The sequence below is a fragment of the Salvia hispanica genome, chromosome 2 (genome assembly GCF_023119035.1).
Source record: "Salvia hispanica cultivar TCC Black 2014 chromosome 2, UniMelb_Shisp_WGS_1.0, whole genome shotgun sequence".
Lineage (NCBI taxonomy): Eukaryota > Viridiplantae > Streptophyta > Magnoliopsida > Lamiales > Lamiaceae > Salvia > Salvia hispanica.
In genome coordinates this window covers 19,147,651-19,171,681 of record NC_062966.1, presented here as the reverse complement: position 1 = coordinate 19,171,681, position 24,031 = coordinate 19,147,651, and the positions used below count along the sequence as shown (strand labels likewise).

Below are 24,031 nucleotides of genomic sequence, written 5' to 3'. Positions count from 1 at the left end.
AGTGCATACTTTAATTCAAATATTAAAATCAATAGAAAGAAAATTCAAATATAAATATAAAAAATGAGATTAAAGGCTAATAAGTCTTTTTAACTTATCCACTTACTATATTTATAATTTTAATATATAACTAATTCATCAAATTATTAATATAACCTTATTTTGATTGTACAAAATTTGGTTGTTTATCATTACTCAATGACGAATCCCTCCTATAATTTATAATTCATAGTAGTACGAAATGATGAATACATTTAATTCATACTGGTGGGCCTCACCATCTTTATCAGATGGTGTGAGACAATTTTATGGGCTGGATAATCGCTAGTACATCATATGCCTAATACTCTATAACTTAACAAAATGTACAAAATGACTAAATTATAAAGTTTGGTTAAAAAAAATGTACAAAATGCTCATGATATTTGGTTTCTGAGCATCCAAACTTTAAAATAATTCTTCCTGAATCAAGATGAGATAAAACAAATAAGAAGCCAATGACTGTTAATGATGTCCGCTTAATATGATTTTTCAATCGATTTATTAGTATGATTCTTGGTAGTCCTTGATCGTTTTATGTTTATCGCACTTTTCTATTTCGCCTTCTTCAAAAGTACTTACACTATTTTTTTAAAATAAAAGTTAGACATTTAATTAATACTCCATATAATTAATTAAGTGTTGCCGTAATTTTTCATTACACTTAAAATACTAGTAATTTAATTACACTAAAATTTAATTTCAAATTTACTATTTAAAAAGAAATGTGTAAGTAATATGGAACTTAATGAGTACTCCACATTATTAAATCTGGTCATATATCAATTGTAATGCACATAAATACAAGAACATTAATTGCATGGATTTACTCTGTGTCTCTCTCCATCAATGTGTCAATGGCAATAATTTAGTAGTAAAATCATCCTAGTACTAAAGCCTGATTGCATGACATTAGTGCTCCGTTGCTAATAACTCAAATAAGTAAAATGTATAAACATAACTTTGCCTACGATTTCTGAGATGAAGTTAATGGTTTGAAATTGCTCAGTATAAATAAATAGTGAAGTACATATGGATATTTTGCATTTTATGTTTTTCCACCATAAAATATTTAATTTTATATCTAAAGAGGCATGGGAGCGCAGTGCACCGCAACAGCAGTGGATCCCACAATAACCCATAAAGTGCATACCTATGCTTTATCTTTATTTATGTTTAATTATTTTCGCCCTCATATAGTAAGTCGGTTACACTAGAATTCAATAATATCGCATTATATACTGGAGTACTATATATTTGATTTTTAAGCAACAATCCAATTTGTAAGATAAATTTAAAAAAATATTGAGCGCACGACGTAATATGATGATCTGTATAAAAATGTTTATATATATACAGACTGTTTCCTGAATGTCAAAGTTGGGGCTTTTTTTTCTCTACTTATTGGATCCGTTCCAGCCATTTTCAAATTGAGAAGAAAAAAAACCAAAGCTGCGAGATTTATAGATCTCGATTCGGAACTCGCTCAACTGATGCAATTGGTATGTGATTTCATCGTTCATGCATCATATTCATACGTGAAACGTTACAAACTTAATGATTTGTTTTCACCTTTTTTTTTTCTTTGTGAGTGAATCAATGAATGGATGAATGATATCTGTTTTCAGGCTTTGGTAATATTGTTTTGACTTTTGAGATTTGAGTTGAATCATTAATTGGGAATGGTATACTTATGAGGGGGGGCCTTTCAAATCTAGCTACTATTTGTACTAGGATGCCGGTTTATCTTTGTGTTTGTTGGTGTCATTAATGAATTATTTAATTTTTGCTGTATATTGAAGCAAATGTCTCTTGATTTGAAGGATTATCAATTTGCTGGAGTGTGATTGACGTTTGATCATTTTCTATGTATTTTCCGAATCTGGATCATGATCTAATCTAATCTTTTAGGTTGGTGTATTGGTTTGCTGAAATTGGTTATTAAACTTAATTATTGGTTGAACTTGAAGCAAAAAGGCAATTTTTTTTTAGATCTGAGCTCACATTTCATTAAAAAGTCGAAACAGATCTTGATAGTGTTGGTGGATCTTACTTCTGTAGCCTACAAGTAATTAGTTGTTCGAAGAAGATTTTATTTTTCATATTTTTATATTCTTTGAGTGGTGCTTAAGATTTGGATGTACTCATCCCCTGATGGTTGTCATTGCCTTCGCACTTTTGTAGTTTGGGGCTATAATTATATTCAAATCTTATCGTGTATATATGCTGTTTGGACTCTCGTGCTTTATAATACGTGAGTATTTTGTCAAAAAGGAAGTAAGGTTAACAGGCATTCCACTGCCTCTATTTAACTTGAGTTATGCCCTATTGATGTTTCAGGCCTGTAATGGCGAACAAGTTTAATGCGGGAGATGGTAGGACCAGGAGTCATGTGTCAATTTTTATAGTAGCAGGTCTTTGCTGTTTCTTCTACCTATTAGGAGCATGGCAGAGAAGTGGGTTCGGAAAGGGGGACAGTATAGCATTGGAGATGACTAAGAGTGGAGAAAATTGTAATGTTCTTCCCAATCTCAATTTTGAAACTCATCATGGCGGTGAAGCTGGGATTATTGATGATTCGGATTCAAAAGCAACAGTGTACAAACCGTGCCATCAACGGTACACTGATTACACCCCCTGTCAGGACCAAGGGCGTGCAATGACCTTCCCGAGGGATAATATGATCTACCGTGAGAGGCACTGCCCTCCTCAAGCAGAGAAGTTGCGTTGCCTCATTCCGGCTCCAGAAGGATATGTGACCCCATTTCCGTGGCCAAAAAGTCGTGATTATGTGCCCTATGCTAATGCTCCATATAAGAGCTTGACAGTAGAGAAGGCTATACAAAACTGGATCCAGTATGAAGGTAATGTGTTCAGGTTCCCTGGTGGAGGAACCCAATTTCCTCAAGGAGCCGATAAGTACATTGACCAGCTTGCTTCGGTTATACCAATTGACAATGGAACTGTTAGAACCGCATTGGACACTGGTTGCGGGGTATGTCATATTAATAGAATTCTTTCTTCAAAAATCCTGTATACTATGCAATGTATATTTCTCTTCCAAAAATTAGATTATGAGATGGACTGCAGTGAATTGACTTTCCATCTGATCCTGCTTTTCAGGTAGCCAGTTGGGGTGCGTATCTATGGAAAAAAAATGTCATAGCAATGTCTTTTGCACCTAGAGATTCACATGAAGCCCAAGTTCAGTTTGCTCTGGAAAGGGGTGTACCTGCTGTCATTGGTGTTCTTGGGTCGATAAAAATGCCATATCCATCTAGAGCTTTTGACATGGCTCATTGTTCTCGCTGTCTTATACCTTGGGGGATAAATGGTGAAAATTAAACTTTTGTTGTTCTTGTTTGCACAATCATCATGGAAAGCCAAACCTTTATCTTATTAGAGGAAGTCATTAGAATGTGATACAATTTGAGCTGTGGAGCTGTTGAAGTTATATTTCAACCTTTTTACTTCCATTTTGCAGATGGACTATATATGAAGGAAGTTGATCGTGTGCTTAGACCTGGTGGCTATTGGGTGCTTTCAGGCCCTCCTATCAACTGGAAGACTAACTACAAGGCATGGCAACGACCACTGGAAGACCTTAAGGAAGAGCAGAGAAAGATAGAAGATGCTGCTAAACTTCTCTGTTGGGAGAAGAAGTCGGAGAAAGGTGAAATTGCTGTGTGGCAGAAGACAATGGATTCTGATGCTTGTCGTGCTAAACAGGAAAGTGCCGGAGCAACATTCTGTCAATCTAAAGATTCTGATAATGTCTGGTATGTGTCCGACAATTCATTGATAGATTTCTTGTTACAGATCTTATTGTTTGATTATTTTTCCTTGTTACCAAAGTGGTTGAGTTTGCTCACCATGAGTAATAACTAATGCTTCTTTTTTTTATCAGGTACAAGAAAATGGAGCAATGCATTACTCCAAATAAGAATCCTAACAGTGAAGAAATTAAACCATTCCCCGAGAGGCTTCATTCAGTTCCTCCACGAATTGTTAGTGGCTCAGTTTCTGGAGTTTCTGCAGAGGCATTCCTTGAGGATGATAAACAATGGAAAAAACATGTCAATGCCTATAGAAAGACTATCCCAATTCTCGACTCTGGAAGGTACCGCAACATCATGGATATGAATGCTGGATTCGGTGGTTTTGCTGCTGCACTTCAATCCCCCAAATTGTGGGTCATGAATGTTGTACCCACTATTGCCAAGAAAAATACCCTCGGTGTTGTTTATGAACGAGGATTGGTTGGTATCTATCATGACTGGTATGCATTCTTTGTCCGCTGTTTTCTGTCACCCTATTATCTACCTTAAACTACATAAATATCTTTGGTGCAACAACTATCTACTCTGATATTGACAGCCTATTGAAATTTCCTTGCCAGGTGTGAAGCCTTCTCTACTTATCCTAGAACATATGATCTCATTCATGCTAATGGTGTTTTTAGCTTGTACAAGGACAAGTAAGTTCACTCATAATCCCTTTACTCTGATATTTTGCTGCGAAACATTATTCTATTTCCATAATAATCAGTATGGACTCTGGACTTCTCCACATGAAATTAGCTACCTGACATAAATAAATTTAGAAACTTTTCTCGCAATCAAGGAATTGCAGAAATACAGGAGATTAGTGATTTAATGATGCTTCTGACTGATGCCTGATTCACTAAGTTGAAACCAAATCCTGACATACTTGATCTTATCTCGAATGAATTTGAGGATCAATAGTCAGTTAAGTCGGGACAATTACATTTCTACTTATGTGAGAATTCTTTTGATTATCCTATCCTGTGTGGTTCTCCTCTATTCAATTATAGAAGAATGTCGTCATTTTTCAGTTGTCTTCCACTCCTAAATGCATGTCTAGATTTGGAAAATGATTCTTTGAGTTCATGGTTTTTCCCTCTCCAACACAGGTGTGACTTTGAAGACATATTATTAGAAATGGACCGGATTTTACGTCCAGAAGGTGCGGTTATATTCAGAGATGAAGTCGATGTACTTGTGAAGGTGAAGAGAATGATCGGAGGTATGAGATGGGACTCCAAGATGATCGATCATGAGGACGGTCCACTTGTTCCGGAGAAAGTACTGGTTGCTGTCAAGCAATATTGGGTTGGCAACTCGACTTCTTCCCATTGAAAACAAGGCTGCAAAACTGCATGAGCTCGCTGCAACTTTTTGATCTTTAATTCAATCTCCCTGGATCACTATCCCTTTCACCATGAGAGTTCTGCAGATCAATGATTCTGCCAGGAAAAAGAGGCGACATTGGGCTTGATCCCACAAGTACTAACCAGGGATAGGTCAGTAAGTTATAGATTGTACTTCTATACTATGTAACTCTAGTGCATTTTTTGATCCCTTCGGAAAATCGCCCGAACTTTACCATATATGGGCTTTTGTTTTGCTTCTAGCTCTACCTTTTTCAAGCAAGTTGCTAATGACAGAACTATTTATGCCAACTACTATACATTCGTGTTTAATTAGAAGTCCTGGATGCTTAAAGTTTCAGTCTTTCCTTTTCCCTATGTTGCTATACAGGAGAATTTGCCAGTTAAGTGAAAACCAAAAACGTTGCTATCTATGTTGATTTACAGATTAAAAAGGTACACGAACACATACTGTTGTTTTGCTATGATTTTCATGTGATGTGTAGTAAAAGGACAAGTTTGTCTGGTTACAAAAAACATTTAAGATTGATTACATGTATAGGTCTGTGTCGACAGTAAGTAGATTTTGGAATCAATTCCGACAGCATGACAAATTCATTTAGACAGCACCATTGTTTTTAGTGTAAGAGTTTATAACACAGATAAAACAAGTGGGGCGTATGCAGTAATGTTCTCAAGAAACTTAAATCTGGAATTATTTTTTCTATGATTAGATTGAAAGAAAATGTGGAGACAGGGAATATTATTGTAAATTCTACTGATAAATTTCCAGTCATTTGGTATAAGCTTATCAATTATTACACCACATAGGTTAAAACTTGCTTTAGTGGATGTTTTTGACTGCCAAGAATAAAAACACAATTTGTTTTCTTGAAACAAGCCATTTTCCTTTGTGGGCTCATGCATGCATCATAGTAACATGCTAGTGCTAAGTAAGTTAACCTTATTTTTTTATCTAGCAGTTCTTGAAAAGATGAATGATGGTGTGTGTGTGTGTGTGTAAAGTAAGGCAGCCAATGATGTTTGAAAATCCATAGATGGTAGCTGGAGAATAGTGATGAATGATGATGGATGGTATAATACTAGGCTGAGATGAATTGACCAAAGATATGTGAAGGGAAAAGATGTGAATGTGATCATAATGCTACTGTAGAAGAAAGTGAGATGCTGTAGCTGCTTTATTTTCTTGTCCAAAAATGGCTATCATAATGGGATTCTGTGGTGCTCACACCCTTGCTACTTAATTCAAATCCAAAAGAGTATTTCCAGTTAAATAACCGCAACACAGTCAATCTAGTCAGTCTCCCTTATATATACACTTATCATGGTTTGCCAACTTTCCACAAACTCACCCTTTTCTGTTAGCCTTTTTTCACTTGAAAAAAAAAATCTTTGTGAAAACCCTTCTCCCCCATCTTTCTTGTATGAACACTAAGCTCGAACCCGACCGGGTAACAAAAATGTCGATGCCTGTGGCCTTGCTGACTCTGCCTCCCAAACACGCTTCCGAAATCACCAAAAACAACACTAGCAGTGCAGCCTCGTTCACTCAAGACCTCACCGCCAACCTCACCGCCACGCATGATCGGATCTTCCTTGGCAAGAAAAAGTCGCCAGACAAAGAAATCGACGTCTTCGATGCCCGGAAATACTTTGACGAGGTTCTGTACGACACTCCCAAGATCTGCACCAAGAACCATCAAGATCACCTCCATCAGCAGCAGCTCAACAAAGATGTTGTCCAAACTGCAGTCAAGGAGCATCCGCCCCCGACTGCAGCGCTCAGCATACGCTCCCAGTCGAGCTGGAACAGCCGGAGCTCCCTGCTCCGCACTGCTCCGGGAAGCCAGCAGCAGCTGAGCAAGGCAAGCAAGAAGAGCTTCCTTTCCAGCATTGGCTGCAACTGTTCCTGCTTAACCACCAGCATCATCAGTGGCAGATCAAAATCAGGAAACAAAACCAATAATGATCTCTTCACCAAGAGAGAGAAACAGGAGATCGAGAGGAGATCTCAGAAACAAGTGTTTGGCTCCCCAATCCACATAAAAGGGAACAACTGCTTCAACTTGGACGCCGTGGTTACATGGGATGCAATCACTCCATTCTCAGCAGCTGAAGAGCTCAAAATCCCTTCAATATCAAGTGAAATGCACAACGACAGTGACAGCGATGCAAGCTCCGATCTGTTTGAAATCGAGAGCTTGTGCATAGACAACCCTTTTGATCCCACAACATGCTATGCTCCGAGTGAGGCCAGCATAGAATGGAGTGTTGTCACTGCCAGCGCTGCAGATTTCTCCCTCCTTTCGGATTCAGACGACATATCCTCCACCATCCAAAAGCCGTGTGCCAAGAAAACTGCTCCTTCCAAAGAAATGCCAAAGATTCGGCCGAGTATTCTCTCAGGCTGCAAGAGCCAGAAAGCTGTTAATGTTGCCGGAGATGCACAGACGAAGAGGCGGCCCCTCACACCGATGACACGGTTCCACGACGAGAGCAAGCTCAGCTTTGATGGAAAGAGCAGGCAGAACTCACTTGATCACCGTGTCCTGTCTCAATCAAGATCTGCATCTTCTGCACATCTCTTGTGTACTTAGTCAAATTTTTTTCCTGTTAATTTTTTACCAAGACCATATCACATATGTATAAGTAGCTCATTAGTAAATAAATATGATCATTATTGTAACGTACAATGTACAACCAAGACATCACAAGCTAAATATTCTGCAAAATTTTGTGGTAAGTCATGCCAAGAGTGGGTTGTGTTTTTGCCTTTTGGTGCGACACGTTGCTCTAATGGAGGCCACGAGACAGGACAGCGTGAGACGAGATGGTGGGGTGCAGTCGCACTCCATAAGCGCCGTATTAATGGCAGGGCCCCTCCTTCAAAGGAGACAGCTAGCCAGTATGACATTTTAGACTAGCATTCAATCTTCATACATGGATAATGGATCACCTAGTGCAACTAAATATTGTGATTCTTGATTTCATTCCTTTTTTCTCAGTTCTTTTTCCTTTCTTGAGTTATGATTAATTATATCTGAATCACCAACTGAAGAAATAAAATGGGGCAAGTTGAAGAGTAAAAACTATGTAGTTGAAAATTTGTTTTCATGATTGGGGATTGGTTGAATATGATATGATGAAGAGATAATAATCCCCACAGCAAACTACAATAAATGAAGAATTGATACCTTAGTCTAAACTGCCAACTACCTCATGGAATGTAACCAATGATGAAGTAGAGAAGTGCATGGTTTTCATGATTTAGAGAGGTATGCTATTTACATATAGCACTATCATTTTCTTCATTAACAAAATTCCTCGAGTATATATGCAGTTGTATAGTTTTGTTGATGGAGAAAGCTGGTGTGCAATTCAGCTGGGGACCTAAGCGTTAATGCAGTTGGGACTGAATAGATAAGTAGTATCAAGAAATTTGACTATTAAATGACTTGCTAGCAAGGCAAAAAGAACAAAAAATTTATTGAGAAAACAACACATACCAAAAAACTCAAATAAGATGGCGATTGGCATTTGGATTACACCATATGTAACCATACGCCAACTCTTATTTTTGGTGTAAGAAAATTTCTCCATTCATACCGCAAACCTAAACCTTTTTTTGCTTTTTCATACACAATGACACCAACTACGGTCTATGGAGCTATTGCAAAAATGGTATGAAATTTTGAGTTTGGTATAAATGATTGGAGTAAAATTAGTTTTGGTGCGACATAAACTTAAAAACCGTGAAGCATTTACGATAGAATTAAATCAGCTATGTTGTTTGACTTACAAGAACAAAAACCCTTACAAACATATTAATTGGATTCGGGGATCGTTGAAATTGTTTTATTGCTATATTAATAAACGATCGTTACTAGTTTTCCAATCGTTTACAAGAAGAAAAACATGTACTCCTAAGTGTAATCACCTAATTCTAAGTTTCCTAATCGGAGAAGATTAGAATAATTAAAACAAGCCATCTTAGGAAAACAATTGAATCATTTTGATGAACTTTATATTCACAAAACGCCAATAAATCTGTTTAATAATTGTCAGAAATTAGAAACTCGATGATCGATACATATAGAATGAAATCAATGTTAGGAACAGAAATTGATATGTTAACAAAGAATATTATTTTCCATGTATAATTCATAATCCTCTCCATATAAATAGAGCTACCAACACCTGCAAAATTTGAAAAATGTCGATTGAAATTACAGAGGAATTAGCCCTAAATCTGGCAAAAATGTTTTTGCGCCACAACCTTGTGGATCCGCAAACCCTAGCCATCGACAATACACCAACCGATATCGCTGTGAAACTAAACAACGACAACTACCCGGTGTGGGCGACCCTGATGAAGCGAGAGCTGGGCGGCAAGGGTTTGACGTCTCACATCACCGCAGATCCAAAGCCCCCTCTCAGCACAGATCCCTCTTTCCCCCTATGGCAGCAATCAGACCACAGGGTATTCATCTGGATCATTCTACACATGAATCCAAGCCTTGTCAACTTAGGTGTTGCTCAATACCCAACCGCAAAGCACCTCTGGGATGGCCTAGCCACCATGTACGGGAGCGACTCCGACTCGTATCGAATGTACGAGCTCTATCGGGATGCCTATTCTATTAAACAGAACGGAGGATCGTTGGATTCAATTTGGAACAGATTTCAGGAGATATGGTTTGAGATGGACTGCAGGAAACCAAATCCGATGACGTGTAGTGAGTGTAGAAATCAATTCCATGAATACGTGCAAACGGAGAGGCTGTTTCAGTTCCTTATGGCAATAGACGATCGATTCGAATCGGTGAGGAGAAAGGTGCTGTTGACGGATCCGTTGCCCTCATTGACGACGGCATATGCGATGGTGAGGCGAGAAACGGAGATTCAGATGCAGGTGAGAGAAGATAAGAGCAAACTTGTGTGCTCACATTGCGGAGGCCGGAGGCACGACAAGGATAGCTGCTTCTACTTGATCGGGTTCCCGGAATGGTGGGAAGGGCCGAAGAAGATGAAGCCATCGACAGCCTCTGGCATCCGGCAGCCGCAATCTCGTCAGCCAATGGCAATCTCTGCGTATAGCATGGCGAGATCAGCCAACCATGCCGAAGCAGCCAAGCCCACCTATGGCGGATTCTTCCGTGAAATCGGAACAGCTGTGTCAAACATAACAGAGGAGGAGGGTACAATCTCTCAATTTTGCTCAACTACTCTCAACAAGTCATGTTACTAAGGAATTAAATCATAACTATCTTATTAATGCAATCGCACTTTTGTACATGGCAGAATATACGGACGAGGAAGATCTTTGGTTCTGGCACTGAAAGAAATAACGAAACGGCTCAACAAGGTACTGTGTTGCTGACACATGGGCTGCAAACGGTCGGGGCTTTGGCATCGTCAGTTAAGACACTCATTTAAAAAATCTTGTTCTCAGAATTGAAACATGACACTTGTTTTTGGCCAAAAGCCACACACTTGCATGGAATCTCTTTTTTCTCTAATCCATTCGGATATTTAGGGCTGTGCTCCTGTTACTGATGGTCAAGGCCTTAAAATAGTTTTTGTTGTTTATCAATGATCGCACTTTGTGGACAATTTTATGCACTTGTTCAAATTCGGTATTAAAAGACCATCTAACGTTTTGTTGGAAAATAAGAAAAACAAAACAATGGATTGCAAGAGATACCAACACTCGGTTGGAAAATTGATTTACCTCTCACATACTCGACCAGATAGCTTATGATGTCGGGCAAGTAAGCCAATTCATTCATCGGCCACAGAAAGCTCATATCAATGTAAAACTAAGGTTTGCCTCATATTTGAAGGGAACTGTGGGATATAGCCTTTCTTGAAAAGAATGGATACTTAGAGATCTGTGAATGTGATTTGGCAAGCAATCTCATCGACTCCATTGCTTGATGTTTTACTTTTGTTGGAGAAAACATAATCACTTTGAGATGTACGGTAAGAAATAAAATGTTATTGTCCTATCAAGTGTTGAGGTAAATTTTGATGAGGAAAAGTGGCATAACATAGATATTATAGCTAAGAAAAATATTAACGAAACTTGGGTTTCCCCTAACGCATAACACCAAATTGTTTAGTGACAATAAAGCAACGACTAGCATTGCATAAAATCTTCCAAACATGACAAAAGCAAACATGTAAGATAGATTGACACTGTGAAACTTATCTTTTTCCTATTAGAGGATCAATTGTCACATATATTAACAAAGACAATAAATTGAAGTTTCAAAAACATTTTTGGTCTTTGTAAGTGAAGCATTGTATAACTCACAATCCTCCCATATAACGAGAGCTTGTGAATCCTATAATACATCAATAAAACTATGAATTCTAATTATATTCTCTTGTTTACCATCTAAAATAACTATGCCATAAGATTGAGATATGTTTGCATATTTGTTCTATAATTATTTTGACACCAGAATCAACCATGGTAAACTTGCAGATGTTGTAATATATGATTGTTTCATATATGAGCCAATTTCATTTCAACAATAATTTATACTCCCCATTTCTTTCAATTGTCATGTACAGCTTGAAAAATAATCTGAGATCAGCAAAATTGAAAAAAAAATAAATCAATATCTATGATCACAAGGCTTTTGCTGCAGTTTCAGGAGCCTTCTTCAGAAAATCAAGCCTGCTCTGTCTGCTTTTCGTTATCTTGGCAGCAGCTACAATAGAACAAAAAACCACATTACTCACTAAAAATGCAACAAACTTCAAAAAGTTGGAAAGTTTTTCTTCTTAACTACCTTGAGCCTTGCCAAGCTTGTTAGACTTCAAAACAGCCGATTTCCACTCATCGTGATCCCGTTTATCCATCTGCTTGCGCTTCTTGTAGGCCGGAGACTGCATCAAACATCAGTTTAACTTCAGCACCATCCAAAACTCATGCTAGACCACAACACATTACACCAATGAACAATAATTATTACCTCTTCACCATCACTAGAAGAGTAGCCACCATCCTCTAGCCTTCTCTTTTCAGGCAATGCATCAATAAGCTCTGCAAATACAATTTGTTTGATTAAAGATACTGATACAGAATGATCTTAGCCGCGTTAAGAGCTAAGGTGATCCAATGATGTTATACCTCGGTTGCCTTGGATTTTCCTAGCATCCTTTTTCTCCTTGGCTATCCCAAACACATCAAAGCATAGGTCCAACATCGAAGTAGATATATTAGCAAATTCAGACTCTGATGTGCCAGCAAGCTCAATCAACTTGAATTTGTCTGCCTTGAGCTGCATTCACATAAAACACTCACCAAAATGACTCAAAACACTCTCTCAACTCAACATAAATGATAGCAAAATTGTGCATATATATGTACCTTATGCCTCTTGGCACAAAGGTAGAATGCCACCGCAGTAAAAACAGGCCGACTAAAGTCCGTACCGCCCCTTCGAGAAAGAGGCAACGAAGCAAGAAACCGATCCTTATACCTAAAACAACTCCATATGATTATAACCACAAGCAAAAAGACCACAAAGCAAAATCAACAATTTGTCATTTTGGCTACAAAATTAGGGATTGCAAATGCTTACAAAGAAAGGCCCTTGTGAACAAAGGGGATGAGGCGCACACATCCAAATTGAATGGCCAGTTCTCTTACATCAAGTTTATTCCTTCACAAAACAAGATTACTAAATAAGTAAAAGAAAATTTTGATAGCATCAACACCCTAAAAAGGTTAAAATTTCAATAGCAGATACTGACTTCAAATTCATCCCATTCTGCATCGAGTTGAAGGATCTGTTGTAAGCCTTCTCGGAAACCCCACTCAGCTTTATTGCCTCATGCCGATCAAACAAAACTTCCATTCTGATACATATATACATAGATCGCATCAATTAAGTGAAATTAAATTCGAATACGGCTCGCAATCTTATCATGATTAATCAAATACCTGGAAGCTGCAATCTCGAGGCAAATTACGGCCTTGCAAATCTCGCCCTGAATATCAAAATCAAGCACACTTAATAAATCAATTGAATCGATGAAAATGGGACGATTTTATCGGAATGAAAGGAGAAAACGTACGACGCCGATGATGGAGGAATCGAACTGGATGTCGGCTAGGCGGCGGAGCTCGGCAGCCTTACGAACGACGTATTTGGATTCGGAGAGGCCTAATTTCCTGGCTATGTCGGACATGTCCATTTTTGGAGCAAATGAAATTGGACTAGGTCGATTCTTGTTGTTGGTTTTTGGGATTGAGAGAAATGAAATCTCTAGTGAAATTGCGTTATTGGGTTGCTGGGAATTTTCACTTTTATCATCAAAGATTAAAGGCGGGAACGCGGCAGGCATCGAAATTTTGAGGGTTCATTGGCGCGCGCTGAAAATTAAAAATGCCGATTCTTTATTAGGCGCCAACTGGCACACAGTTATTCGCGAATTAACGGCGAATATTTCTGTAATTTTATCTCAACTATCAATATCATCGCCCTCATTTTTATTTTTACATCAACGCTAACAATTTTATTTTTTTTTCTTTTATTCATGATCCACTTTACAAAATTAAATAATGGAGTACTCCGTAGGGAGTAGTATTTAAATAACAAGAATGCTCTTAAAAATTATTAAGTGAAATGTGTTGATATTTAGAGTTTGAAAATTACAAATACCAAAAATAAATTTCCTAAACAATACACAATGTACATGATTTGAAAAATTAAAAATAGATAGAAATGTCTTGCAGCGCATACCCTTCCCCGTCCAGACCAGGTGCCGGAGACTACACCCCTCTAAGCGGTCCAGCACATCCAGAATGGGCTCTCTGGAACATTCTACTAAGCCCAACATACTAATACAATCGGTTCTCTGGAACTTTTATTACTCTAACTCTAATTATAGGTCTAAACTTCAACTTATTTTTATATATCGATGATTGGATGTTGTACCCCTCAATCATATACGAAATCCCCTCGATGAAGAATGTATCAGAACAACCCAATAAAAGCTTCTACAGGCAAACATTTACACGTTTTCATCACAGTTATGATAACTTGTCAATGAGTATAGCACACAGAAGGAACTAAAGACGCGAGAGAGTGAATTCATAACTGCAGGTAAAAATGTAAATGACGTTACAAAGGATTGAATTGAACAGTGGCCATTGCATGAAGAGATAAAAGTTTCACTCAGAATATAAATTGCATCTTTCAGAAATAAACTTGCCTTAACTGTCAATCAGCAGCACTTTCATGGCAAAGTAGACAAATTTTTCAGGCGAGATACCGGTACAATCGCCTATCTTCATTATCCCTTTCCAAGAAGTCTCGCTCTATAAGCGATTCAATTCGTTTCTTGATCTCCCCAGGGTTGGCCAGGAACCGTGACTGCAACTGTTTTGTCACCTCGGCAATGATATTATTGTGATCCAATACCCTCCTCGATTTCATGATTCTGACTATTGCAGCCTCAATCTGGGGTTTCCTATCTTCCTCCACCCTCTGCCTTGTCTCTTGCTTCTCAGGCTCAGATTCCTTCTGTGCAACCACAGTTCCTATTTTAACCTTTCGAAGTTTGCTCGTGAAACTGTCATTAACAGAAAATACATCATCCTCTCCAATATCCTTGCTCATGGGCTCTTTACGGAGCACATTTTTCCCTTTTACGCAAGCTAGGGACTGCAGGCACCGTTTCAAATCAGAAGAGGGAATCTCTGTGGCCTGCTCAATCTCCTTGTAGCTAAGATGTTCAGTATTGTTGAACAACATTAGGACACACATTTGATAAGTCGAAACATTCAGCTCATACTTATGTACTTCCCCAAAGGTTGCTCTCAGATCAGCTGTTCCCATATTTGTCTGCCAGGTTAATCTCCTACCTGTATGAGTCCCCAAGTAATATGATCGAAATTTCTCGCACAGAGTTGACAGCTCAACTGGAAGGTTGCAAGTATTGGTGGATTGAGTAGGCCAAGATCCAGTAGTCAAAACCTGTACAACTAATGTTGGGCCATTCCCCAGCTCAGCACCGCATGCAGCATAAAACCCTTGCATTGTGTCCTGAGACGTCTTCATATCTGTAAACATCCCTTCCAATTTCGATGTAAATTGATAACCACATTCAGTCTTCAGTTTGACAATAAGACTTCTCTCTGCATCATCAGATACTGTTTTTCCAGACAAGAGCCTCTTTGCCAAGTGCTGCTTGTAGTATTTCTCAAAAACATCTTTCTCCTGAAGGTAACGAAATAATATCATCACCTTATCAAGAATAAGCTCAACATCATCGTCTTTCACTCCCTTCAGTCCCTTGCGGAGCTTATCATCTACAAACAAAGATATGTACTCAGGAGAACGAGGATTTAAATTGATGAAATACTCGAATGAAGAACTCAAGGCATTCTGGAAGGTCTTATCATTGCTGAATGCCGAGCTTATGATTTTATCATACTTATCCCTTTTCTCAAGGAGGGTCTCAACAAACTCCACTGGATTCTTTGATTTCTCAGGATCAGTAACAAGCTGTTTGCCTGTATCTCTGATGTGAGACGTCATTACATCCCTGATTGTCGAAAGACCTATAGAAACCCGATGGAATAAGTTGTACATCCTTGCCAAGTCTTCAAATTTATCATCGAGAAGCATCTTTATCAGTCCTGAGTTCTCCATGTGTATTAATCTGAGCTTGTGGTTGGCTATCATCTCCTTTTCTACAACATTGGTTATCTTTGTTTCAGTCTTCGTGTCTAAATAATGCGATACCCTGTCAATTTCTTCATTGAGTCGCCTTTCAGCTTTCTTCAGATAGTCTGCACAATCACAACATTCGATATATTCCTGAGATTCTGCTCGATAGAAATCAGCAGAAACTTGAAGAAATGATTTCTCAAAATCTTCTTGGTAGACTGAAGGTCCCAAGTCCATTAGCATTTTGATAATGTTTCTCATAAGCCCTCTGTTGATAACTTCGCCTGTGCGTTCCCTCTGTATCAGTTCAAGAATGGTGTTTAAAAGCCTTGACTGGATATTACTATTGTGGATTACATGGTCCCTCCAGAGGTTTAACCCAAGCTCATGAACAGGGGTTTTGTGGGTGCTTGGGATGAATGTTCTGTCCATGTACATTAGTATGTCACGGATCATTTGCAATGCTTTATTGTGATCGTTCCATTTGGTATTAAGTTCATCCAGGAATGAAGCACCTTGGGCAGCTTCTATGGATTCGGACATTGACTGAAGATGGAGTGTCATAGTAGACACAAGTCCAGAATAAAGTCTCTCACCAAATTTATGTAATACCATATTGTAAGCATTTCTGGATGCAAAGAAATTCCAAATTAGAGACCCAATATGTTGCAGGAAGAGCATGCAATTTGGTAAGTTACTCGTTTCACACATACACTCCTAATGTCTGACTTAAGCAAGGATTCACTTCAACCAAAAGATAAAGGACAACATATTCAACAATCACAGCCTCTATTAGAAAATGTGCCTCTAGACAGCATATAATGATAAAGGACACAAATCTGATTCTCCTCATTCAAACTCTTATCAGTGATAATGTTTATTGACTCTTTCAACAAATCACAACTCAAATTACCTTCTGCACTGGAAGGAAGGTTCTTTTCTACAGCATAATGGTGACAAAGAAGGATTGAAGCAGAGGGATTAAAAATTTTAAAAGCACAAGTAATATTCAAATTAACTGAAACAAATTCAGAAGCAAAGTTCTTTCCACTACATAGAAATGTAGTAACAGTACACATACAGAGGACAAGGCGCCAATGAAACCATATTATGTGCATATTCTATTAAAAACAAACACAGCTCTCTAAAAATAACATTCAATGTGAAATCCTTAATCTGTTTAGTTAATAGTATGTAAAGACCGGATAATTACACATCAAGTATGTATAAACTATGCGCCTCGGGATTACACTTTAAGATAACATTGTTCAAATGTGATAGGGGAAGAGGAAAGAATGAAATGCCACCCATGAACACATTGATTAGCTAGGGTGTCTTGCATAGAAATGGTGGTAAAACGCGTTTGAACGCTTACCAAATCAAATGTAAACTCCTACAGCGTACAGCTACAGAATCATCCATCAATTTAAAGAAAACTAGCAATTCAACAACCATACGCAGACAATTGACAGCCAAAAAAAAAAAAAAGAGTAGCGCCCAATCAACTTCAATAACGAATATCTTAAGAAGCTAGTGACGAACTAAACCGTGAAAAAGGAAGCAAAAACAAAACTTCACGAAATTGGGGCAGGAAACAGCAAAAAGAAACCTGTATAATTCTTCAAAACTAAGGCCGCTAGCGTTATGGTTGTAAATCTCTCTAATCGCATCCTCTAAAACCTTCCAAGTCTTTTCTGCATACTTGGGATCCACCACCACTTTATGCTTAAACGCTTCAATCTGAAAATTCCTCTTCTTCGGCCCGCTGCTCATCCTTTCGGAAAATTTGAAATTGTGATCTCCGAGAGCAAATAATCTACGAAACCCGAGGTTTTAGGGTCAGATCGATGACGCGATTTTAGGGATTTTTTTCAATTGGTTGATGAGGCGAAGAAAACAGGTTCAGGGGATGAAATTGGAGCTGAAAACCGTATAGATGCAGTGATAGATTGGATTGTGGGCCGAGCTAATCCAGCATGAACATGAGTTTGAGATAATTGATCAAAAGGAACAACTGTTCTTCATTTCTTTTGTCAAAAAGGGATGCCAGTTTTCGTTAGGGTTTTCGCTGGGGTCGATTTGGAAATTATAAGAGGGAAATTGAAGGTGACTTGGTTTACCACACACAATTATGAAATGTGAATTACCGTATTAATTAATTCAGTAAATTTTTAGTATAAAAACTCTACACTTACTTCTCATTCTCATTCTATTTATATATCCATTTGATTTGTAATCATTTCCCCTTTTGATTAATCCTCCTAAACCATTTTACATCAACTAATTTTCTCTTTTTATATCTGTCACATTACATTTATAAACCATTGGATACTAGTATCTGCTAATGGTTTATTAGAAACTAAAGCATTGACTGGAAAATACTATGGACAAGATGATAATGACATAAAGTAGGATACATAATTCATCCATCTTGAAATGATATAACTAAAAATGATTTAAAATGTGTATTTTTATAATGTTTTATTTATTAATCTTTCTAATTAAATTGTCGTTAGACTGTGTCTCCATTTCCACTAAAGTCTAAATGCAATTCGCTTTCTCAAGTTCAGCTTACTGTTTTTAGTTACAAGGCAATGTGTTATTGGCTCTAGCCACAATGAGGAGGCAAGCAATTAACGCCGATCAATGAGGTAAATAACGCCACAATGGGTATGATATAACCATTGATAAGTCATCATACAGAGTGAACGGTACCACATATAAGTGTAAACATCCACTATAGGGGCGGCCGCCCGATCGCGGCTAAGCCGCGGCTGGCTATTGCGGTGGACGCGTCCGCTCTGGAGGCGGACGGCTTTTGTGGGGCGGAAGGGCTTTCGCCCTGAAAGCGCCGAGGACGAGCTGGAGGAGAAAGAATCGCGGCGGCTGCCGCGGCTATCTATCGCACGGCGAAACCGCCGCGGCGGTCGCTGATTTAATTTTTTTTTTTTTTTGGATTTTTAATTGTTTTTATTATAAATATTCCTCCCATTTTCATCTTCTCTCCATACACATCTTCACACCCATTTCACTTTCTATCCAATTTTTCTATCTCTAAAAGTTTGTAGATTTCCATTGCTATGGATGATTTGTGGAATGAAGCATGGGATTCTTTGATTCAAGAGGTGCAGAGGGAAGCCGACGAGGAGGATGAGGCGGCGGCGGCGATCCCTCGTGAGATTCGTCATCGTCGGACAATCCCACGAGACCATGTCGGAGCGGCTGAGCGGCTTATGGCAGACTACTTTAGCGCTAACCCCCGTTACCCAGCTGAGATTTTCCGTCGGCGTTTCAGAAATGTCGCGACCGCTCTTCACCCATATAGCGACGACATTGGCGGACCGGTACGGTTGCTTCAACCTCCGGAGTGATTGCACTGGCCGGATCGGACTATCTACTTTTCAGAAATGCACCTCTGCAATAAGGCAGCTTGCCTATGCCGGACCGGCTGATATGTTCGACGAATACCTACAGATGGGTGAGACGACTAGTCTAGAGGTGCTCCGGCAATTTTGTAAGGGCATGCGGGAAGTCTTTGGTCCGGAGTTCCTACGAAAGCCAACCCCTGATGAGTGCCAGAGACTGCTAGATATGCACGGTGCGGTGCACAGTTTCCCAGGGATGTTGGGCAGCATTGATTGCATGCATTGGGAGTGGAAAAACGCCCGGTGGCGTGGAAAGGCCAGTTCACTACTGGTTTCAAAAGCAAACATCCTTCGATGATACTGGAAGCCGTTGCTGACTACCGTTTGCGGATCTGGCATGCGTATTTCGGCGTTGCAAGTTCGAACAACGACATCAACGTTCTGCAGTCGTCGCCTCTCTTCAATGATGAGTGCCGGGGAGAGGGTCCAGAGATCAGTTTCGTAGCAAACGGCACGCAGTATCGCAGGGGATACTATTTGGCAGATGGAATATACCCTCGTTGGCCCGTATTCGTTAAGACACTTCGCCAACCGGCTGGAGCGAGGAGACAATATTTTGCGCGAAAACAAGAGGCCGCTAGGAAAGATGTTGAGCGAGCTTTTGGTGTGCTCCAAGCGCGATGGGCCATTATACGCTGCCCGGCACGAGTTTGGCACGAAGATGATGTCGCGAATATTATGGTAGCATGTATCATATTGCACAATATGATAATAGAAGATGAAGGATTTGCTGCAGAACGTTGGGCACCGGAAGATGGTGCAAGTACAAGTCACGGCGTTGCCTCCGCGCCGATACAGATGGGTGTACCACGTAGTAATGAATATCTGATCCAACGTTTCGCTGATATACGCAGGAGCACAGCACATGACCAACTCCAGGTCGATTTGATTGAAGAGGTCTGGGCACGTAGGGGAGGCGGCGTAGCGTGAAGAACATGTGTGATTTTCCGTAGATCAAATTTTCGTTGTAATTTTCCCCTTACTTTAATCCGACGAAAATTTAGTTTTCAATTTTAATTTGTTTTATTAGCCGTTTTTATCTAATTATTTTCAGTCCGATAATTTTAATTGTAAATGAATTAAAATATACAACATATAAAATAAAGTGAAATGTGGCTAAAAAAAGTGTCCACTATTGCTGCGAAAACTTTTTTTTTTGGCTGTAGACAAATAAAAAGTGGCTATGAACAAAAAACGTAAAAGTGTCCGGCCAAAGTGTCCACCCTATTGTGGATGTTCTTATTGGCTCTAGCCACAAGGAGGAGGCAAGCAATTAACGCCGATCAATGAGGTAAATAACGCCACAATGGGTATGATATAACCATTGATAAGTTATCATATAGAGTGAACGGTACCACAGATAAGTGTAAACATTCATTTGATAAGTCATAATAAAAATTTTAATTAATTAAAAATTTAAGAGATAACACAAGAGGAAAAATGTAGGCAAAGGAAATGAACTAGAAAAGTGTGTCATTTTAGCCTTAATGAGACATTTATATACACAATTAATGAGACATTTATATATACAAATAAAAAATACTAGTAGTAAAACTTAAAGGAAATGAGCTAAAATGAACCAAAATGAAACACTGTTTTGTAAAAAAAAAAAAAAGTAAAAAAAGAAATTACGCTTTACGTACAAAAAAGTTAACCGATATTTCAATTTAATATAAAAGGTTTTAAGTTTACACATTTTATACCAAAAGTTTAATTAGTGTTTCAAGTTAATACATTCCGTCTAAATCTAAATAACACACTGTTACTCTTCGTATAGAGTACTCCCTCCATCCCACAAGAATATGCACTTTCTAATTTTGTAAAGTTTTTTCTCTCATTAGACGTAGGACTCATTATCTCTAACAATAAAATAATTACTTTTTATCTCTACCTCTCTTATTTTACCAATTTTACATTAAAATTCGTATCGTTTACGTAATTGACGGAGGAGGGGGTAGTATTTTATAATTGTATTCACCTGTAGAAGATCCCAGTATGAAAAATAGAGATGGATGACGGGAGGTAATAAGTGTTGTTTACATAGTTGATCTTCACTGCTCAAGCACTAATCTTTCGGAACAATACATACATACATGACAATTATCTTATTCAGGTTGACAATTTATGCATTTAATTCAAACTTGCCTTTAATTAATCTTGCACCAGTACTAATTCAGAAATAAATAGCTCTTCGAAGCCATGAAAAATTGAAAATTACTATTCCATCCGTCCTACAAAAAATGTCACACTTGTGGGACGACACATGATTTTAGAAAGTTTTATTTTGTGCGTTAAATGAAGAGAGAAAATATAAATTTTATATTCATGTGTGAGAGAACTTTTTCCAAAAAGAGATATCTTTCGTGGGACAAACTAAAAAGGAAAGTGTGACATCTTTTGTGGAACGGAGGGATTATTAATTTGTAAAAGTTTCAGGGACCTGCGAAGCTCGAGGCAGCAAAGCAACGATTGACGTGAATAGGTGAAGGGTTTAATTTCAAATTTGGGAGAGAGCTCGACGATATTTTGTCAATGGTGGATTCAAACGATAGTTGAAAACTCATGGTGTTTGAATTTTTTTTATTCAATGTATAAAAATAGAAATTGTGCAGGGAATCAAGTAAGTGTGAATATGACGATTTTTTTTTAAAAAAAAAGGATGAAAAAATCAGAAAAGTAACGGTGTTAGAGGAATTTTGGTCGGAATATATTAGTATTAAACTTTTTTGTATGGAATATGTAAACTTAAAATTTTTTGTACTGAATCAAACGTTGGTGAAATTTTTTATATATGTGGTGTAATTTCTCATAAAAAAATATCAAGACCAATTAATATTGGTCAACACTTTTCTCTTTATTTATTTTAATCAAATAAGAAAATAAATAAATACCAAAACTTAAACATTGGAAAATCCTAATCTATACAATATCTAAAAGGGGAGTTTTGAGAGGTTTTGTATAATCATTTTATGCTGAGGGATGTAAATGCAATTAATATAAAATTCAGAAATTAATTCTAATAAATATATAATCCTACTTAGTTGGTTTCCCATGTTTTTTTTTTATTAGTGGAGATTAGTTTCCCATGTTTCATATATACGTGAGTGAGTGAGCGAGTGGGAAGTTAGCAAAGCAAAGATAATTTGATTCAACCCCTCAGCTCAAATGGCTTCGAACGAAAAAAGTGCGGATCAAATCACACGAAATTCTCTATTATCTTCTTCCTTGAATTTGCCTTCATCGAATCCAGACCACCGGAAGCAGCGCATTCTAATCCCCACTGTGCTCGCAGGTTTTTTTTTTCTCTCTCTCTTGCTTTCTGAATTGTTTTTAGATGATCGTCGTCTGATTTAGAGAATTGTTTTTGTGCAAAAACTAGGGATTGCTAGAGGATCTGTAGGATTGATGTCAAAACACATAAATAATCTCGGTCTTTCAGCGATTTCAGCTATATATGCTTCGAATTTCGCTATCGTCACCGGTTGTTACTGCGGTAAAGTTACTCTTTTGATATTGATAGCTTTTAATGATCGAATTTGATATTCATAGTTTCATCATAGCACATTTGATTATGTTGATTTTAGATGGATTGTGTAGCTTTTCCATTTCCACTTATGCTATTGTTCATTGTATTTGGTAATCACAAATTTATGATCAAACATATTGCACTGTGGATTTTCTTCCATCGTTATTGATTTGAGGAAGTAAATTTGATCATTATCATGTTGAAGAAAAAATCAATCTTTATTTGACTGTATATATGTAAAGAAGATCGGATAACACTTGTGTTTGGATCATAACATCACCATGTCTATTGTGATAATCATATATATATATATATATAGAGAGAGAGAGAGAGTTGTGATCAATGTCGAACCATTCTTAAGGGCCGAACTAGAGACCAAATTAGGGCCCTTCATTTTTTTTATCTTGTGGTTAGGATTAATTTGCAATTAACTTAATATTTAAATCAATAAAAACTTGCTGAGGGGTATTTTAGGAAATCAATTCTTAACACATACATAACACATACATAACGTGTTTCTCTCGCAATTCACGATCTGTGCGTCGATCTCTTCAATCTGCCATCCACGATCTGCGTTCATTCCACGTTCAATCCATTTTCGTAATTCAATTTGTGTTTCATTCGTTTCGGGCTCATCAAAAGCTGCTGGAGGGGATCAATCCGCGGCGGCGGCGGCAGCGCACTTGACAAATTCGGTGGCGCTGAGCCTTAATTCACGAATTCTTCTTCAATTTGGCAATATTCTGACTCTCATGGAGAATATCGACGGATTAGGATCTACATCAACAAATTCCGCGGTTGAAGACGGATTAGGATCTACTTCAACTGGATCTACATCGAACAATGTTGGATCGATTATGGATGATCCTACTAATCCAGGAGGATCTCTTTTTGATACGGATTCTGATTCAGATGTAGAGCCAGAATCAGATAATACCACAGTTGAAGGTTCATGACTTTTTCCAGTTGAGTAATGTGTTATTTTTGATGTTTTTCATGTTTGTAGTGTAATCATATTAATAATGAAGTAAATGGTCGGAAAAATGAGCTAAAAACTACGTTGCAACGTTGGAACGCTGATCCATGAGCTTAAAACTAATGAAGTAAAACAAATTTTTTTCATGTTTGTAGTGTATATGCGATTTGTACTCATGATGAA

The 24,031-nt window shown here is 38.0% G+C and overlaps 7 protein-coding genes across 10 annotated transcripts; 5 read left to right on the top strand and 2 right to left on the bottom strand.

Moving 5' to 3' along the window:
- The first annotated feature begins 1,377 nt into the window (after positions 1-1,377).
- LOC125204988 (probable methyltransferase PMT2) lies at positions 1,378-5,542 on the top strand. Its single transcript, XM_048103769.1, has 7 exons — positions 1,378-1,541; positions 2,380-3,034; positions 3,163-3,373; positions 3,524-3,818; positions 3,947-4,318; positions 4,439-4,516; positions 4,973-5,542. Exons 2-7 carry the CDS (start codon positions 2,387-2,389, stop codon positions 5,196-5,198), a joined length of 1,830 nt encoding a protein of 609 aa, XP_047959726.1. The 5' UTR covers positions 1,378-1,541; positions 2,380-2,386; the 3' UTR covers positions 5,199-5,542.
- Positions 5,543-5,641: 99 nt separating this feature from the next.
- Positions 5,642-8,220, top strand: LOC125204989 (protein PHYTOCHROME KINASE SUBSTRATE 1-like). The gene has a single exon (XM_048103770.1). The coding sequence runs from the start codon at positions 6,655-6,657 to the stop codon at positions 7,825-7,827; it is 1,173 nt and encodes a 390-aa protein (XP_047959727.1). The 5' UTR covers positions 5,642-6,654; the 3' UTR covers positions 7,828-8,220.
- A 1,144-nt stretch (positions 8,221-9,364) lies between these two features.
- Positions 9,365-10,826, top strand: LOC125204717. Its single transcript, XM_048103432.1, has 2 exons — positions 9,365-10,428; positions 10,532-10,826. The coding sequence occupies exons 1-2, from the start codon at positions 9,444-9,446 to the stop codon at positions 10,567-10,569; spliced, it is 1,023 nt and encodes a 340-aa protein (XP_047959389.1). The 5' UTR covers positions 9,365-9,443; the 3' UTR covers positions 10,570-10,826.
- An 893-nt stretch (positions 10,827-11,719) lies between these two features.
- LOC125205183 (origin of replication complex subunit 6) lies at positions 11,720-13,591 on the bottom strand. The gene is made up of 9 exons (XM_048104009.1): positions 13,322-13,591; positions 13,188-13,234; positions 12,998-13,102; positions 12,826-12,906; positions 12,612-12,723; positions 12,372-12,522; positions 12,214-12,284; positions 12,031-12,127; positions 11,720-11,949 (listed from the first exon to the last, which is right to left on the bottom strand). Exons 1-9 carry the CDS (start codon positions 13,589-13,591, stop codon positions 11,867-11,869), a joined length of 1,017 nt encoding a protein of 338 aa, XP_047959966.1. The 3' UTR covers positions 11,720-11,866.
- On the bottom strand, positions 13,536-17,999 carry LOC125205181 (cullin-3A-like). Of its 4 annotated transcripts, none has more exons than XM_048104007.1 (3): positions 17,531-17,999; positions 14,462-16,549; positions 13,536-13,619 (listed from the first exon to the last, which is right to left on the bottom strand). In XM_048104007.1, exons 1-2 carry the CDS (start codon positions 17,692-17,694, stop codon positions 14,509-14,511), a joined length of 2,205 nt encoding a protein of 734 aa, XP_047959964.1. In that variant the 5' UTR covers positions 17,695-17,999; the 3' UTR covers positions 13,536-13,619; positions 14,462-14,508. The 4 variants fall into 4 exon arrangements, with proteins under 4 accessions (XP_047959964.1, XP_047959965.1, XP_047959963.1 ...); XM_048104008.1 differs by lacking the exon at positions 13,536-13,619 and adding an exon at positions 14,137-14,246; XM_048104006.1 differs by lacking the exon at positions 13,536-13,619 and adding an exon at positions 14,316-14,346.
- A 1,132-nt stretch (positions 18,000-19,131) lies between these two features.
- LOC125206416 lies at positions 19,132-19,644 on the top strand. The gene has a single exon (XM_048105670.1). The coding sequence runs from the start codon at positions 19,132-19,134 to the stop codon at positions 19,642-19,644; it is 513 nt and encodes a 170-aa protein (XP_047961627.1).
- Positions 19,641-20,276, top strand: LOC125206415. The gene has a single exon (XM_048105668.1). The coding sequence runs from the start codon at positions 19,641-19,643 to the stop codon at positions 20,274-20,276; it is 636 nt and encodes a 211-aa protein (XP_047961625.1).
- Positions 20,277-24,031: the final 3,755 nt, after the last annotated feature.

Excerpts from the sequence above, each read along its gene's own strand:
- LOC125206416 (XM_048105670.1), top strand. The coding sequence starts at position 19,132 with ATGTCGGAGCGGCTGAGCGGCTTATGGCAGACTACTTTAGCGCTAACC.
- LOC125204989 (XM_048103770.1), top strand. The coding sequence starts at position 6,655 with ATGAACACTAAGCTCGAACCCGACCGGGTAACAAAAATGTCGATGCCT.
- LOC125205181 (XM_048104007.1), bottom strand. The coding sequence starts at position 17,694 with ATGAGCAGCGGGCCGAAGAAGAGGAATTTTCAGATTGAAGCGTTTAAG. Across the intron at positions 16,550-17,530 it reads AGTTTTGAAGAATTATACAG|AAATGCTTACAATATGGTAT; the intron begins GTTTCTTTTTGC and ends CTTTGCATCCAG.
- LOC125204717 (XM_048103432.1), top strand. The coding sequence starts at position 9,444 with ATGTCGATTGAAATTACAGAGGAATTAGCCCTAAATCTGGCAAAAATG. Across the intron at positions 10,429-10,531 it reads AAACATAACAGAGGAGGAGG|AATATACGGACGAGGAAGAT; the intron begins GTACAATCTCTC and ends TGTACATGGCAG.
- LOC125205183 (XM_048104009.1), bottom strand. The coding sequence starts at position 13,591 with ATGCCTGCCGCGTTCCCGCCTTTAATCTTTGATGATAAAAGTGAAAAT. Across the intron at positions 12,907-12,997 it reads CAGAATGGGATGAATTTGAA|GAATAAACTTGATGTAAGAG; the intron begins GTCAGTATCTGC and ends TGTTTTGTGAAG. Across the intron at positions 12,285-12,371 it reads GAAAATCCAAGGCAACCGAG|AGCTTATTGATGCATTGCCT; the intron begins GTATAACATCAT and ends TTGTATTTGCAG.
- LOC125204988 (XM_048103769.1), top strand. The coding sequence starts at position 2,387 with ATGGCGAACAAGTTTAATGCGGGAGATGGTAGGACCAGGAGTCATGTG. Across the intron at positions 3,374-3,523 it reads TATACCTTGGGGGATAAATG|ATGGACTATATATGAAGGAA; the intron begins GTGAAAATTAAA and ends TCCATTTTGCAG. Across the intron at positions 4,319-4,438 it reads GTTGGTATCTATCATGACTG|GTGTGAAGCCTTCTCTACTT; the intron begins GTATGCATTCTT and ends TTTCCTTGCCAG.
- LOC125206415 (XM_048105668.1), top strand. The coding sequence starts at position 19,641 with ATGATACTGGAAGCCGTTGCTGACTACCGTTTGCGGATCTGGCATGCG.